The 13,181-nt window shown below is 46.9% G+C and overlaps 1 protein-coding gene across 1 annotated transcript; it reads right to left on the bottom strand.

Moving 5' to 3' along the window:
* Positions 1 to 10,277: 10,277 nt before the first annotated feature.
* On the bottom strand, positions 10,278 to 12,966 carry LOC122370855 (MFS-type transporter clz9-like). Its single transcript, XM_043346812.1, has 2 exons — positions 12,303 to 12,966; positions 10,278 to 11,981 (listed from the first exon to the last, which is right to left on the bottom strand). The coding sequence occupies exon 2, from the start codon at positions 11,964 to 11,966 to the stop codon at positions 10,437 to 10,439; it is 1,530 nt and encodes a 509-aa protein (XP_043202747.1). The 5' UTR covers positions 11,967 to 11,981; positions 12,303 to 12,966; the 3' UTR covers positions 10,278 to 10,436.
* Between the last annotated feature and the right edge of the window lie 215 nt (positions 12,967 to 13,181).

Genomic DNA, 13,181 nt, shown 5'->3' with positions numbered 1-13,181 from the left:
CACTTGCTTATCCAAAACGTGCGTATATGAGCCCTAGCTGATAAAAAACGATTCACCTTTTTTATTCTGAATCGACAATTCTTTTTCCATTGATTGCTGTTTTCCCGTAGTGAATCGCTGGACTGTGCACTGCATGGTGGTTAAAAAATAAAAAATGTGTCGCAACATGTATTTCCTATTTGCGCCCGACATGGTCGCAAATAGCTCAAGAAGGGAAAGAAAGAGGAAAAGAGAGAAATGAAAATGAGGTGATGCTGAAGCTTGCAATGTGTGGCGGTTGATGCCAACTGTCGTCACCGACTGCAGGGGTGAGGGGTGCCAAATCCAGGGTGGGCCTCGAATATCATACGAGGTAGCCCGCAAATTTTGGGTTTTCGCCTTTTTTTCGCCTTTGGTACGGCACGTGATCAGTTTTCACTTTCATAAAGGTGTTGGATAAACGCTCCTGTTCCAGTGATTGAGTGCTTTGCGTATAGGTTACCTTTTTGGGATCATATTTCAGCTTTTCAGGCGTCACATTTTTGTCATTTTTATTATGGGAAACCCCATAGACTTATTAGCGAACCTCCCCGGTCGGTAATCGGGACGAGTTCCCTATTAGCGTTTTTTTTACAATAGTTTGCCAAAATGCTCACTACAAATAATTTAGTGGATATTAGGGCAGAAAATGAATAGATTTTAATAGAAAAATGAACGATCTCTCCGAAAATCAAGCCAGTGATACAGTGGCACCCATAGAGCGTGAGCAATGACGGCTCAAATTAACCTTCGCCCCAGTGGGGGGGGGCATATGTTATCACCCTGTCGCTTTTTTTGTGTGTGTGGATAAAAAACCGCGGTAGCTTTTTTGTAGGTACGGTTCTCCAGTAAAAGTCTTGTTGGTTTTGCTTTTTTGGATAATATGGTCCTATATAATGTTCAAATGCATAAGTATGAACCCGAATTATGTGTATGCACATTTACCACGAGACTGTAAAATTGCATCCTTGTATGCCAAATACTTTCCGAGATATTCACCAAAAACTTCATTTTCTGCCGTTTTGGGTATTCTGGCCGCAATCTGCCTGGGATCGCCTATGACATCATCAGTAGATACATCTAACGAGAGGAACGCGGAAACACAGAATCATGAATGAATCGAGCGCATAGTAAACGGTGTATGAAAGGGAGACTCGGCAGAGGCTATCCGGGTGGCCGGCGGGCGGGAAGTCTCGGCTCTAGGTTTTGGAGCTGTGCAGTCAGGAAGGGAGGGGAGGATAGCGCTAGCCCGACTGACTAGTATCTCGGCTGATTCGTGTGGGGTGGAAGGGAGCACAGAACGGGATGGTGGTTAGTGGTGGATGGTGGGATGGTGGTTAGGTTAGTGCGTACTGCGTAGAACGTAGCTGAACATGCAATGTTACAAACAACATGCAGCATTGATATATTATAGTGCATGTATGGCCTAAACTTTTGAATTTATTGTAAAAGGGGAAAAAACGCAAGAAAGAACAATCGAACAATCGTTCCCCTTTTACAATAAATTCAAAAGTTTAGGCCATACATGCACTATAATATATCACACCTGTCTATTGATAATCCGCAACATGCAGCATAATGTGCGGGATTATGCCAGAACTGATACAAAAAGGGAATTTATTATTTTTCTGGCGAGGGAGTGGATGGGTGCCGTGACACAGCATGACGAAGACGATGCTGCCGAAATCGGGATGCTTTTTTGCCCCCAGTCTTTTACCCCTAACATGGAGCGCTTGACCCGAACTTAGAGGTCCCCGACTGACCTTAGACCTTAAAATCGCACCCGTCCGGTGCGCCATCTTTTCTTCAGGGCGCTCTTCCTGGTTGCCTCTGTTCTTACCAATAACTAAAGCAAATCGAACGTATAATTAAAAGGCATACCTCAAATACAATTTTATTCACACCCACTCGTGTTCATACTTGTTTTGACCTATATCTTCCCGTATCATAATATATCACTTCAGTGCTTAACCCTCAACGGACTTGTGGGTTTTCTGCATATACCCCGGCCGAGGGGGGGGGGGCGATTACGACCCCTCTCCGCCTTTTCGCCCCTAATTGAGCTAGCGCCTTGGGGATAAAACTGAGCGCGTGCATCGTATGAGATGAAGAGTTGAATGTCTCAGGTCAACCGATAAACTCTGAGGTCAGTATAAGTGTTCCAAGTCGCGGGATCGGTTTTTGGTAAACAACTTCACCATAGTGGATACAGAGCCAAGGAAATAGCACCATCGAGTTTTGCATGCTCAAGCGCGTCGAATAGTATACGCTTTGTTTTTGTTGAGGTCAATTTAAGGTGTTCACCTCAGGTCATGGTCATTGGTCAGGGCAGAGCCACTCAGGCCACGAAGCTGGCCCAAGGAGGTCATATCGCTTATTCGATTCGGTAGGTCCTCAAAAGTCCACTGGTGGCTTCCCGACTCGCTAGCTCAATTTGATCGGGACTTTTTTGGTGAAAACTCCTGTGACCTTAGTGACGTCATAAATAAAGTCGCCTATGATCAAGAATTCAAAAGTTAATGCTGGGGCTCGCAAAGATTGTATAATATCACGAATTAATGCGCTTGAGACAGCTTAAGATGGCTCCCGGCGCGAAAATAACAGTTTTCATATTTCCATATTGATTATTAATCGTGAGGTTGCGTGACCGACCTGACTTCAGGTGACTCTTAACCCTCGCCCTGGCAGGGCATTTTTCATAACACGGCCTTGCAGGGGGGGGGGGTCGATGCGACCCCCCTCGCGATTGGCTCCTATGGCACCTAGAAACACTAAATTTGGTAGGTAGGTGGGCCCCCTGGAGTTCTCGCCCCTGTGCAAATTTGGTTGCTCTAGGTCAATATTTAGGGGGGTTTTGGGGGGTATAAATGTAAAAATTTCGCTAAAAACAGGTCAAAAGTTTTTCGCTTATAACTTTTGATCTAATTAAGATAGAGCAAAACGAAAAGCATCAGTGAACTCAGCACGTCAAGGCGCGTTGAATGATATACTTTTTAGCTTGCTTAAGTGTACTTAAAGTTTTTCTTAATTTTTAAGTAAACTTTAATTAATCAATTAAGTTAAACTTAACCAAATTGTATCATATTGCATATCATTCGATTCGGCTGATCACCAGGAACACAATGAGACCATTTTTTAAGCTCTAGCATCATTATGTGCCAAGTTATTGGCAAAAACGTCATTTGACCTCAGTTGACCTCATTTGACCTGACCCATGGATAAGTACACCAAACAAAGAAGCACCAAGTGACCTGCTGGTAATTACTGTGGTTTCAAAGCACAAAAGTGATAGAACGAAGCGGATATCTCCAGTATTTTTCGAATTTAGTATTTTCCCATAGGCTTAACATTACGACGTAATGACCTCTAACTGACCTCAGGTCAGTGACCTCAAAAAACCCGAACTATATGTTATACAACTCGGTGAACTTAGCACATCCTGAAAGTTTGAAGGAAATCAGTGCGAAACTGTGAGTTGGACAGGTGCAAAAAGAAAATTGAAATTTGACCATGACCTTTTACCGATTTTTCTGACCTGGTGACCTGACCCAAGGTCACCCGGACCTGAAATTTTGAGGTCATATGTAAAAAGGTTGCCCCATAGGCTGTGCCAAATTTGGCGGCGCGTAGCGCCGCCGTTTTTACGCTATCTTCGAAAAACCTTAGGGGGGTCGCATCGACCCCCCCCTGCCAGGGCGAGGGTTAAGAAAAATACGAGATAACTACATTCAAGTTGTGAGGCCTCCAGGAGATAGTACTATGCAGATCATATAAGCTTCATTCCCCAGTGAAAGGTCCCCTGGTACGAAAGGTGGTGCGACGTTGCGACATTTTGGGACCTTACAGAGGTTCACTTTTGACGTCATTGGTCAACGGTCTGACCTTAACCTTCGCACTTGTAGGAGGGTGTCGAACAGAACCCCCTCTCAGTTTTTCGAAAATAACTCGCGCAAAAAGCGGCTGTTCGCGACGAAACTTTCAGTACCCTCGAGTTAATCAATATTACGCCTACCCTTAACATTTTTATGACCCTGACCCTTTGACTTCTGACCTGTTTTCTGAGACCATGTTTGGCCGGAATCGCGATTTAGCGTATTTCGTCTCACAATATGAGCGTGTTTATTGTCTTTTTTGTGGCTTTAAGCGATCAAACATGTGAAAGGATGTTGATCCCATGGATTCTAGTAGGTGTTAAGGTCACGTGAAGGTCAGTCAGGTCACTGACCTTTGATGACCTTAGTTCACTGCTTCGAGTTCTACATGTTTCTAGGGTAGATTTTGGAGTTGATTTCGCATTTAGAAACCGTTTGAACATTTACGAAGTAGTTTTGGTTCCCTCGTAACATGTGACCTGACCTGACCTGACCCGACCTGGACTAAATGCACGAAAACATCATCTGTGATAAAAAATAGTTTGAAATTCATGATCAGCACCCCGCAAAGCCTTATAACAGCCTCACTGTAAAAAGCTCTAACAGGTCCCGATTTTCCCGACTTTTGAGTACATATTGACCTATCAACAAATGACCTAGGACCTTAAAATTGGGTATCAACGGCCTCCTCTCGTCACGGGCAACACGCTCTTTTTCCGCGAACCTCTAGCTCGATCAGGGGCCGAACGGCAAAGGGGTCCAACGGACCCCCTCCCCTTTACGCTAGACGCTGGCAAAACACCTAACCAAAGGTTAGGTGTTTTGCCAAAGGCCGCCTAACCAAGGGTAACTCACCATCCAATGCTCAGATGCCTTCTCACGATATCATAACCCAGATGTTTCAACACATCAAGGGAATATGTAGCACAGTTAGGGAACTTGTTGAACAGGTCAAAGTTCTGGCATCCACAACTCCTCCACAAACCCTCCTGACTCCAATGATCTCAGTCACTCAGCCTTCTAACAACCAACAACCGCAACAGCCCGCAGCTGACTACCGCACAATCGTTCATGAGGAACTTAAGGAGATGAAGGAACGGGACAAGCGTAAGGAATCAGTGATCATTAAAGGCCTTTCTGCTTCATCTTCAATTGAGCTGACTGCCAAATTTGAACAGCTTTCAGATCAGGTCATGGGTGCCAAAGTGATTCTATCAGATGTGTCTCCCATCTCAGGTCATCCCAATCTTTATCGAGCTAAGATAAAAGATGCAAATCTCAGAAAGCTGGTACTTGAGAAAGCAAAAATGCTGAGAAGCTCTGATTTTAGCTCAGTCTATATTTCTAGAGATCTCACCTACGCACAGAGGACTGAACTATTTGCACGCAGGAAGGCTAAGCAGACGGAGGCTCAAAATGCTCAAAAGGTTCCTGTGAGAAACTCTGGCGGAGGAAACCTTCCCCAAGCACACTCCACGGAGAGTGCTCCGCAACCTACCCCCCAGGGAAACTAGTTAGCGCCACTGACTACGTGACTACCCTTAATAGTACCAAAATCCTAAGGATCATGTCCACCAATGTCAATGGCCTTGCTCCCAAGTTGAATATTCTGAAAGACAATGTTGGAATCCATCTGTGGGACATCATATGCGTCACCGAAACCCATCTCCTCGCTCACCTTCCTAGCTCCATTGTAGATATTCCCAATTATTCCCTGATCAGGCATGATGCCAGTGGCCATGTGTACAAACATGGTGTATGCAGTTACATTCACAACAGCTTGATGGTTGATTCTGTGACTCAACCTCTTCCAAATGTACTCTCTTTTCGTCTTACATCCTTTGATGTTTTTATACTGATCGTTTACAGAGCCCCCTCTAATTCCTCTGATGCTAATGAATCATTGAACTCATTCATACTAGACTTCTGCAGTGGCAAAGAGGTTATCGTTGCCGGAGACTTCAACCTGCCTAACATTGACTGGAGTCGTTCAAACCCTTCCTGTACTCCCCTTGAAAGAATGTTCCTCGACACATTCACAGCTGTTGGTCTTCACCAATGGATTATGGAGCCCACCTTTCCCAGGTCTGGGAATGTCCTTGATTTGCTTCTCACTTCAGAGTCTGACAGAGTAGGCTCTCTCAACGTATCTGCTCCACTGCCTGGTTGCGATCACTGTTTGATATCATTTGATTACATCTTCGATATATCTCCAGATGGGACTCTTTTTTCTGGTCCGTCAACCTTGTCAAGGGATTGGAACAAGGGACACTACCACTCCGCAGCCCGCAATCTAAACGATGTTGACTGGGATGTTGAGCTTGCTTATTTAAATGCTAATCAATCTTTTGAACGATTTTCAGCCATCTTACACAGTGTTACAGTGGAATGCATCCCTCTCAAACCCCATAGAAAAGGAAGGCCTCCTTGGTCAACTAGGCCTCCTGCTAGCCTTCTCAACCAAAGACACGAGGCATGGTCCCATTACAAGACAGTGAGGGGGCGTCTGGGTCGAAAGTCCACAGAGGCCCGTTCCTGCTACTCCACCTTTGCCAGTATTAACCAGCGATGCCGTGCCCATGCTGTTAATGCCCAAGCCAAATATGAAGAAGACCTTCTCCGTAAATCCCATGAACAGCCTAAACTATTCCACTCTTACCTTAGGCATAAGAAGGTTGGCCGTCCTTCGGTTGGACCGCTGCAGCTGTCATCGGGCCAACTGAGTGATGATCCCTCCTGCATGGCTGAGATTTTTGCTGAGTCTTTCTCATCCGTGTATAGCCGCTCTATCCCATCCGAACCAAGCCCACACCAACAATTTCACGAATCCTCACTTGAACACATTGCTATTTCCCGTGAAGATGTGTTAAAGAGTCTTCTCGAGCTTGATGGAAACTCAGCCATGGGACCTGATGACATTCACCCTCTCTTATTGAAGAAGTGTGCTGATCAGTTGGCTCAACCTTTGATGACCATTTTCAACAGATCCCTCCGAGAAGGTACCTTACCAGATAGCTGGAAGAGGTCTCTTGTTGTTCCCTTGTTTAAGAAAGGTGTACGGTCTGACCCTCTCAACTACCGACCGATAAGTCTTACCTCTGTGCCGTGCCGTGCAAACTGATGGAGCGCTTAATTTGTAAATCACTTGTTCCCTATCTGGAGTCAAATGAGATTATCAGTCCTCACCAGTTCGGGTTCAGGTCTGGAAGGTCTACAATGGACCAACTGCTACTGGTCTATGATGACGTGTCAAGACGGACAGATGAGGGTGCGGTAACGGATGTTGTTCTCTTCAATTTTAGTAAAGCGTTTGATGTAGTTGTTCATGAATTGCTTATAGATAAACTGATAAGCCTAAATATCAATGGAAATCTTTTGAAATGGATAATTTCATTCCTCACAAGCAGGTTCATGAGGGTATGTGTCAAGGGCAAATCAAGCAGTTCCAGACCTGTACTCAGTGGTGTGCCCCAGGGGTCTGTGCTGGGCCCGATCCTTTTCCTTATTTATGTGAATAGCATTGCATCCGATCTTAAATGCGACTACAAAATCTTTGCAGATGATCTGAAAATATACAGCAGCTTTGAGCACAAACGTGACTCGGCACCGGGCTCCCCTATGTACCACTCCGTTCAACATGATATCGACGTTTTGCTGAGGACTGCCACATCGTGGGGTTTGCACATGAACGCCAAGAAATGTGTGGTCCTACGCTTTGCTAGACCTTGTCCTAACATTAGCCAGCCATCCTACATCCTGAATGGTGCTCCGATAACTCCAGCAAGCAAGGCCTCTGACTTGGGCGTCCTTGTTGATGTCACCATGAAGTTTCATGACCACATCCGAAATGTAGCCCATAAGGCGGGTGGCCTAGCTGAAAGCCTACTTAAGTCCACAGTGTGTCGCTCTCCTCAATTTATGCTGTCCCTTCTCACAACCCACATCCGACCAATCATGGAGTACTGTTCTTGCATTTGGAATACTGGGTATGTACAAGACCTTCGACTTCTTGAACGGGTTCAGCGGAGATGGACGAGACACATTGGTGGAATGACTGGACTTAACTATGGTGAAAGGTTAGCTGCATTGGACCTCTATTCGGTACAGGGTAGACTGCTGCGGGCCGACCTGATCCAGTACTGGAAAATCCTAAATAACCACTCGTGTATCAATCCTAATGACCTTTTCCAGAGGCCCTATCGCAGCGGCACCAGGGGTCACGGATGTAAGATATTTCCCCCAGCCACCAGAACTGACACTCGCAAGCGCTTTTTTTTTCTGTTCGCTGTATTCGCATATGGAATGAGCTGCCTGCAGAGGCAGCATGCGCGACTAGTATTAACCCTAGAACGCCTAGGGGGGGGGGTTGTATCAACCCCCCCCCCTGAGGTTTTTTTCGAAGTGCACGCCAAACGGCTTGTCGTAGCGGGCTGAAATTTTCAATACCCTCTGGGGCAACCTTTGCGCATCTTTTGCCGAAAAAAAAAATTGATCGGGTCATGTCAGGTCACGGAGTTATGACGTCATAAGAGGTACAGCCTCCGGCCGGATTTTCACAAACTGAGTGCCAACGCCCGAGGTTTCCTGCCGGTGGTACGGACATCGGTTGATGGATCGTGATGAAACTTCCCATGCATGTTGGGGCAAGTATTGGCTATCATATGGTATAAGAAATTTGACCGGGTCAGGTCTGGTCACGGAGCTATGACGTCACAAGAGGAACAGCGTCCGGTACTATTTTTGAAAAGCGCCCGAACCACTATTTTGCTAATTCTTGTCACCTCAATGGGAATATGCAGCAATATTAGCTTCTATAGGGAGCAAATGGACCTCCCAAATCCAAAAATACAATCAGATTTCAAAAATTTAAATTTTGATTTTTCGAATTTCTGCCGCCGACTGTGACCTTGCCGACTTCCGGCGCTCCCAACGCGCCATTTTTAGAGCTAGGGAAACGAAATACATACCAAACGATAGAGAATTGATCAAGGAACACGATAGTGAAGGTTTCAAGTCGATATCTCCCATCGTTTTGCCGCAATCGCCGCCGAAAGTTGAAAAAATCTATTTTTCCGAAAATTTGACATTTGACCGGTCAAAAGTAGGTCAAATGTTGACCTAGGACCAAAAAATATACCACCAATCGCGAGATCTCGTTGAGAGCAATCCGTTGGTTTTTTCCGCTAAGCTCTACGACCTTCCGTTTCGAAACGCCAGGGGGGGGGTCGTAACAACCCCCCCCCTGGTCGTTCGTGTTATGAGAAATGGCCTGGTCGTGCGAGGGTTAATAGCCTAAAACGCATTCTCGATACATGTATTCGTAGCAAACTGTTCGATTATGTAGATTAACTTATATGAAAATGCGAACTGTGTTGTGGTAATGATAACTGTATAGGTAGGTATCGTCTTACAACTTGTTTTTCTTATATGATGTAGGTCTATCTTGTACGACTATGTTTCGCGAGGCGCAATTTCCGGTCCATTATTAAATGTTATTATTTCTTGTCTGTCACCATTTGGACTGGCGCGTCTCTTTCATTTAGGGTTCCTTACATCCACCTAGCTTGACCCCTTCCTATCCGGACAAGCGAGGCAAAGAGGAACCCAACGAGGTAAGAATAAGAAAAAAACACCAATATAAGCGATGGTTAGCCCTCGCCGGCACAGGCCATTTTGCGTCCTTCGACGGCACAAGGGGGGGGGGGGTTGGTACGACCCCCCCTCGCGTTTGGCCCCTGATAGAGCTAGAGCTTCGCGGAAAACGAGCATGTTGCCCGTCACGAGAGGAAGCCGATGATACCCAATTTTAAGGTCCTAGGTCATCGGGTGACCTTCCAGGTCAGGTCAATGACCCGAAAACCGGGAAAATCGGGACCTGTTAGAAAGTCGTAAAGTGTGACTGCTTTGTGGTTTTCCGGGGTGCTGATCACGAATATCGTGTCAGTTTTGATCAGAGATGATGTCTTTAAGCATTTAGACCAGGTCGGGTCAGGTCAGGTCAGGTCAACCGGTAGGGGTTGTGACGGGTATTCGTAATAGGGTAGTGAGCCTAAAATGAGTATAGTTTTACATTACCAGTTAAATATATTCAAAACTAGAAAGGGTGTGAATAATGGCTATATGGGACATTGACATTACGTGTTCTGACTACGACGTCCTATGTGGCACAACGGTGTCAGACGAGCGGTTGTTCTGTAATAATTGCATCTTCTGACCAATGTCGGCTATACTCATTTTTTGCTCCTTCGCAAAAAATGAGTACAGTTGTTTCAACGCTCTATTGTGCCTAATCTGCTGGATTTGCGACGCTGAAATTCGCCTGGAACGTGGATATGAAATCGGTGTTGCTAACAATACAAGTATTGAAATGTAAAAAAAAATCAAGAAAATGTATTACCGGTCGTTTCAATTTATTAAGACACATAGATGACTTGAGCAGACAACAACAAACACAACCGACAATGGCCACAACACCAACCACGGTCACAGTGGCGTGGCGAACGGGCACCGCCACATTTCCAAAAGCCTGCGTGAGCTTTACCCCCTCTACTTCGATCGAGTCGTCAGTTTGGTCACTTTTCGCTTCGCGGATGGCTTCTCGATCTTGTGCGACGAAGACCGCTTCTTTCCCTTCTCTTCGCGTTTCTTGGAGAGTTTCCTGTCCTGCTGTGACGACGGAGACTTCTTCCCTTTCTCTGCGCGCTTCGCCGCCTCCAGCTCGAGCCTCTGCAGAGAAGACTCTGACGTCAAGACCTCGCCGCTCTTGTTTTGAACTCGGCTGCGGCGTTTCGTCTTGTTGGCCAGGGCCGCCTTCGTCTCACTTGACTGTTCCGGACTGAGAACACTGAGCACAGCATTCTGGAGCGCCTCATCAGGTGACGGGATGTCATCACGTGACGTGCTCCCGGGTCCCACCATCCGGCTGCGAACCTTCTCAGCGTCGACTGGGAACAGACCCGAGCCGCGGAATCCGGCCACGGCGTGGACCGGATCCAGTTCCTTCCACAGCTGGGAGATGAGAGTCGGGAACACCGACTTGTCGACAGCGACGAGTCGTGACTCACGCTGCCACCGCTTCAGGATTTGCGCCCAGGCGACCTTGACCGGCTTGAACACGGCGACGTCGAGAGGCTGGATGGCGTGACTGGTGTGTGGCGGAAGACATACCACCGTGATGTTGTTGTCCTTCGCAAGCGCTGCTGTCCGATACGTCATGTGGGATCCGTGACCGTCATAGACGAGCACTGTGGGCTGACCATCATGCTTCTTGGTGATCTCTGGGACGAAGATGGTCTGGAACCAGCTCTCGAATATGTTGCCCTCCATCCAGCCTGACGGTGTCGTCCCATAGGCCGTTCCTGGCGGTCCGCCACGCATCCACGAGTCAAAGGGCTCACGTTTGGCCTTGTAGACGACGAAGGGTGGGAAGTAGTTTCCAGTGGCGTTCACGCAGAAGAGGACGCTGTATGTCGCCTTACCACAGCTGGCCGTCTTCAGGTAGGCGTCACGGGACTTGCTGGGGACGATGACCCTTGTCGAGCGCGGATCGGTCGAGAGTCCCGTCTCATCGAGGTTGTAGATGTTGTCCGGCTTGTCCTCGAGTCCCAGGTCGACGAGCACCCCGTTGTACATGGAGAAGAAGGCGCCAACCACTTCCTCTGTCAGAGACTTGGCACGAGTGATGGTGAGGATCTCCGGTTTGCGCGACGCGAGGACACCGGCGTGACGAGCCTTGAAACGTGACAGCCAGAAGCGGGTGGGCCTGTTGTCCTTCCACTGCGTCTCTCTGCCGAGGTTGTTCAGGAACTGCTGGACCAGATCGCAGATGTCACTGGTGTCCAGTGGAAATGCTTGGCGGGCGAGGTAAGCGAGGATTTCCACCAGCTTGTCCTCTTCGGTCCTCGTCAGCACCGTCGGTCGCCCAGAGCCAGTGGAGCCGGTGACGTTGATGCCGAAGATGTGACGGCGGAGCGTCTCGTACGGCACGCCGGTGTCCTTGGCTGCCTTGTAGACGGTGAATCCATCCGCGACGAGCTTCTTCGCTCTGCCCAGATCTTCCTCCGTGTATTTCGGCATGACGATTGGTGCCACCTGACAAAAAAGAGGTCATTGTTTAATAATTCGTGCCAGGAATGTGCGCGTTTACACCAGTGCTTTTGAATCAATGACGACGATACTCGGCAGGCAGAGGCCCGCAGCTCAGGTCGGCAGGTCCTTCAGCAGGTCCCGTATGACCAAACATTACCCAATATATCAAGAGTTCTGAGGGCATACTAAATTGCGAACCGCTACAAACCAGAATGATTACCTGATATAATTTTTTTTTTTTTTTAAGTTGAAATCAGATTGTAAGCAATACACAACAAATTATCACTGAAGGAGAATCCAAGACTAATGCCATTCAAAACTCACCAGTTTTTGCCGTATGCCAGCAGGACACGCGCACGAGACGACGATCAGTGCAAAAAGGACGCGAAAAGCTCAGCCGACCCTCGGAGTCACCTCTGTCGCCGGAAACGCCTCCTGATTGGTCGAGCCGGTGCTGGTCACGTGACAGGTCACAGTGCCATTTCCGGTGACTCCTGATTGGTGGAGAGGGCACTGGTGGTCGCAGATCACATGACGTCACATCCGGTTGTACGGTATTTCGCCAAAATGGCCAGGAGTAGATAAAGCATTTAATGTCACCGCTTAACTATAAAAAATAAAATAATAATAAAAAATAAAGGAAAATGAAAAAGAAAAAAAGATCGGTGACTGAAGCTCAAGCAAATGAGAATCGACCGAAACGAGTTCCAACGCTTACCGTATCGCGCTTACAAATACGCTGCAGCGTCAGTCATTGTGGCCATCGAAGATGGCCGGTAGATCGTAATCATAACCAAAATAATCCCGGAAATGTCTTTGGGGGCGATATTTAGCAGGCGGTGGAGTAGCCATGCTCAAATTCACACTTTTCATACTATACTCATTTTTTGCAACACTTTGTGGAACTATACTCATTTTATAGAAATTTACAAATGCTAAAATTTTTGCATTACGCTTTCGAATTTTCGATTATTTTTTACGGCTGCCAGCAAGCTCAGTACATGAGACAAACAGCTGAAAAGGTAATATTATTTCAGCAGTGCACATATTTTCACCAGGCTTCACTTTTTAGCATGTACTTTTTGTGACATTTTTGAAAAAAGCATTCAATCATTTTTCAGACCAAAGTCGCTTGACATTTGGCGATGGACGTATTTGCAACTGTTGCAGTAGACCTTCGGACGCACTGTGTATTTTTTCTTA

The sequence above is a fragment of the Amphibalanus amphitrite genome, unplaced genomic scaffold (genome assembly GCF_019059575.1).
Source record: "Amphibalanus amphitrite isolate SeventyFive unplaced genomic scaffold, NRLGWU_Aamphi_draft 001174F_arrow, whole genome shotgun sequence".
In the NCBI taxonomy this organism is placed as follows: Eukaryota; Metazoa; Arthropoda; class Thecostraca; order Balanomorpha; family Balanidae; genus Amphibalanus; species Amphibalanus amphitrite.
The sequence above is the reverse complement of the archived record's forward strand: the minus strand, read 5'-3'. Positions and strand labels throughout refer to the sequence as shown.

Bases quoted from the DNA above. Each gene is read 5' to 3' on its own strand.
- LOC122370855 (XM_043346812.1), bottom strand. From the start codon at position 11,966: ATGCCGAAATACACGGAGGAAGATCTGGGCAGAGCGAAGAAGCTCGTC.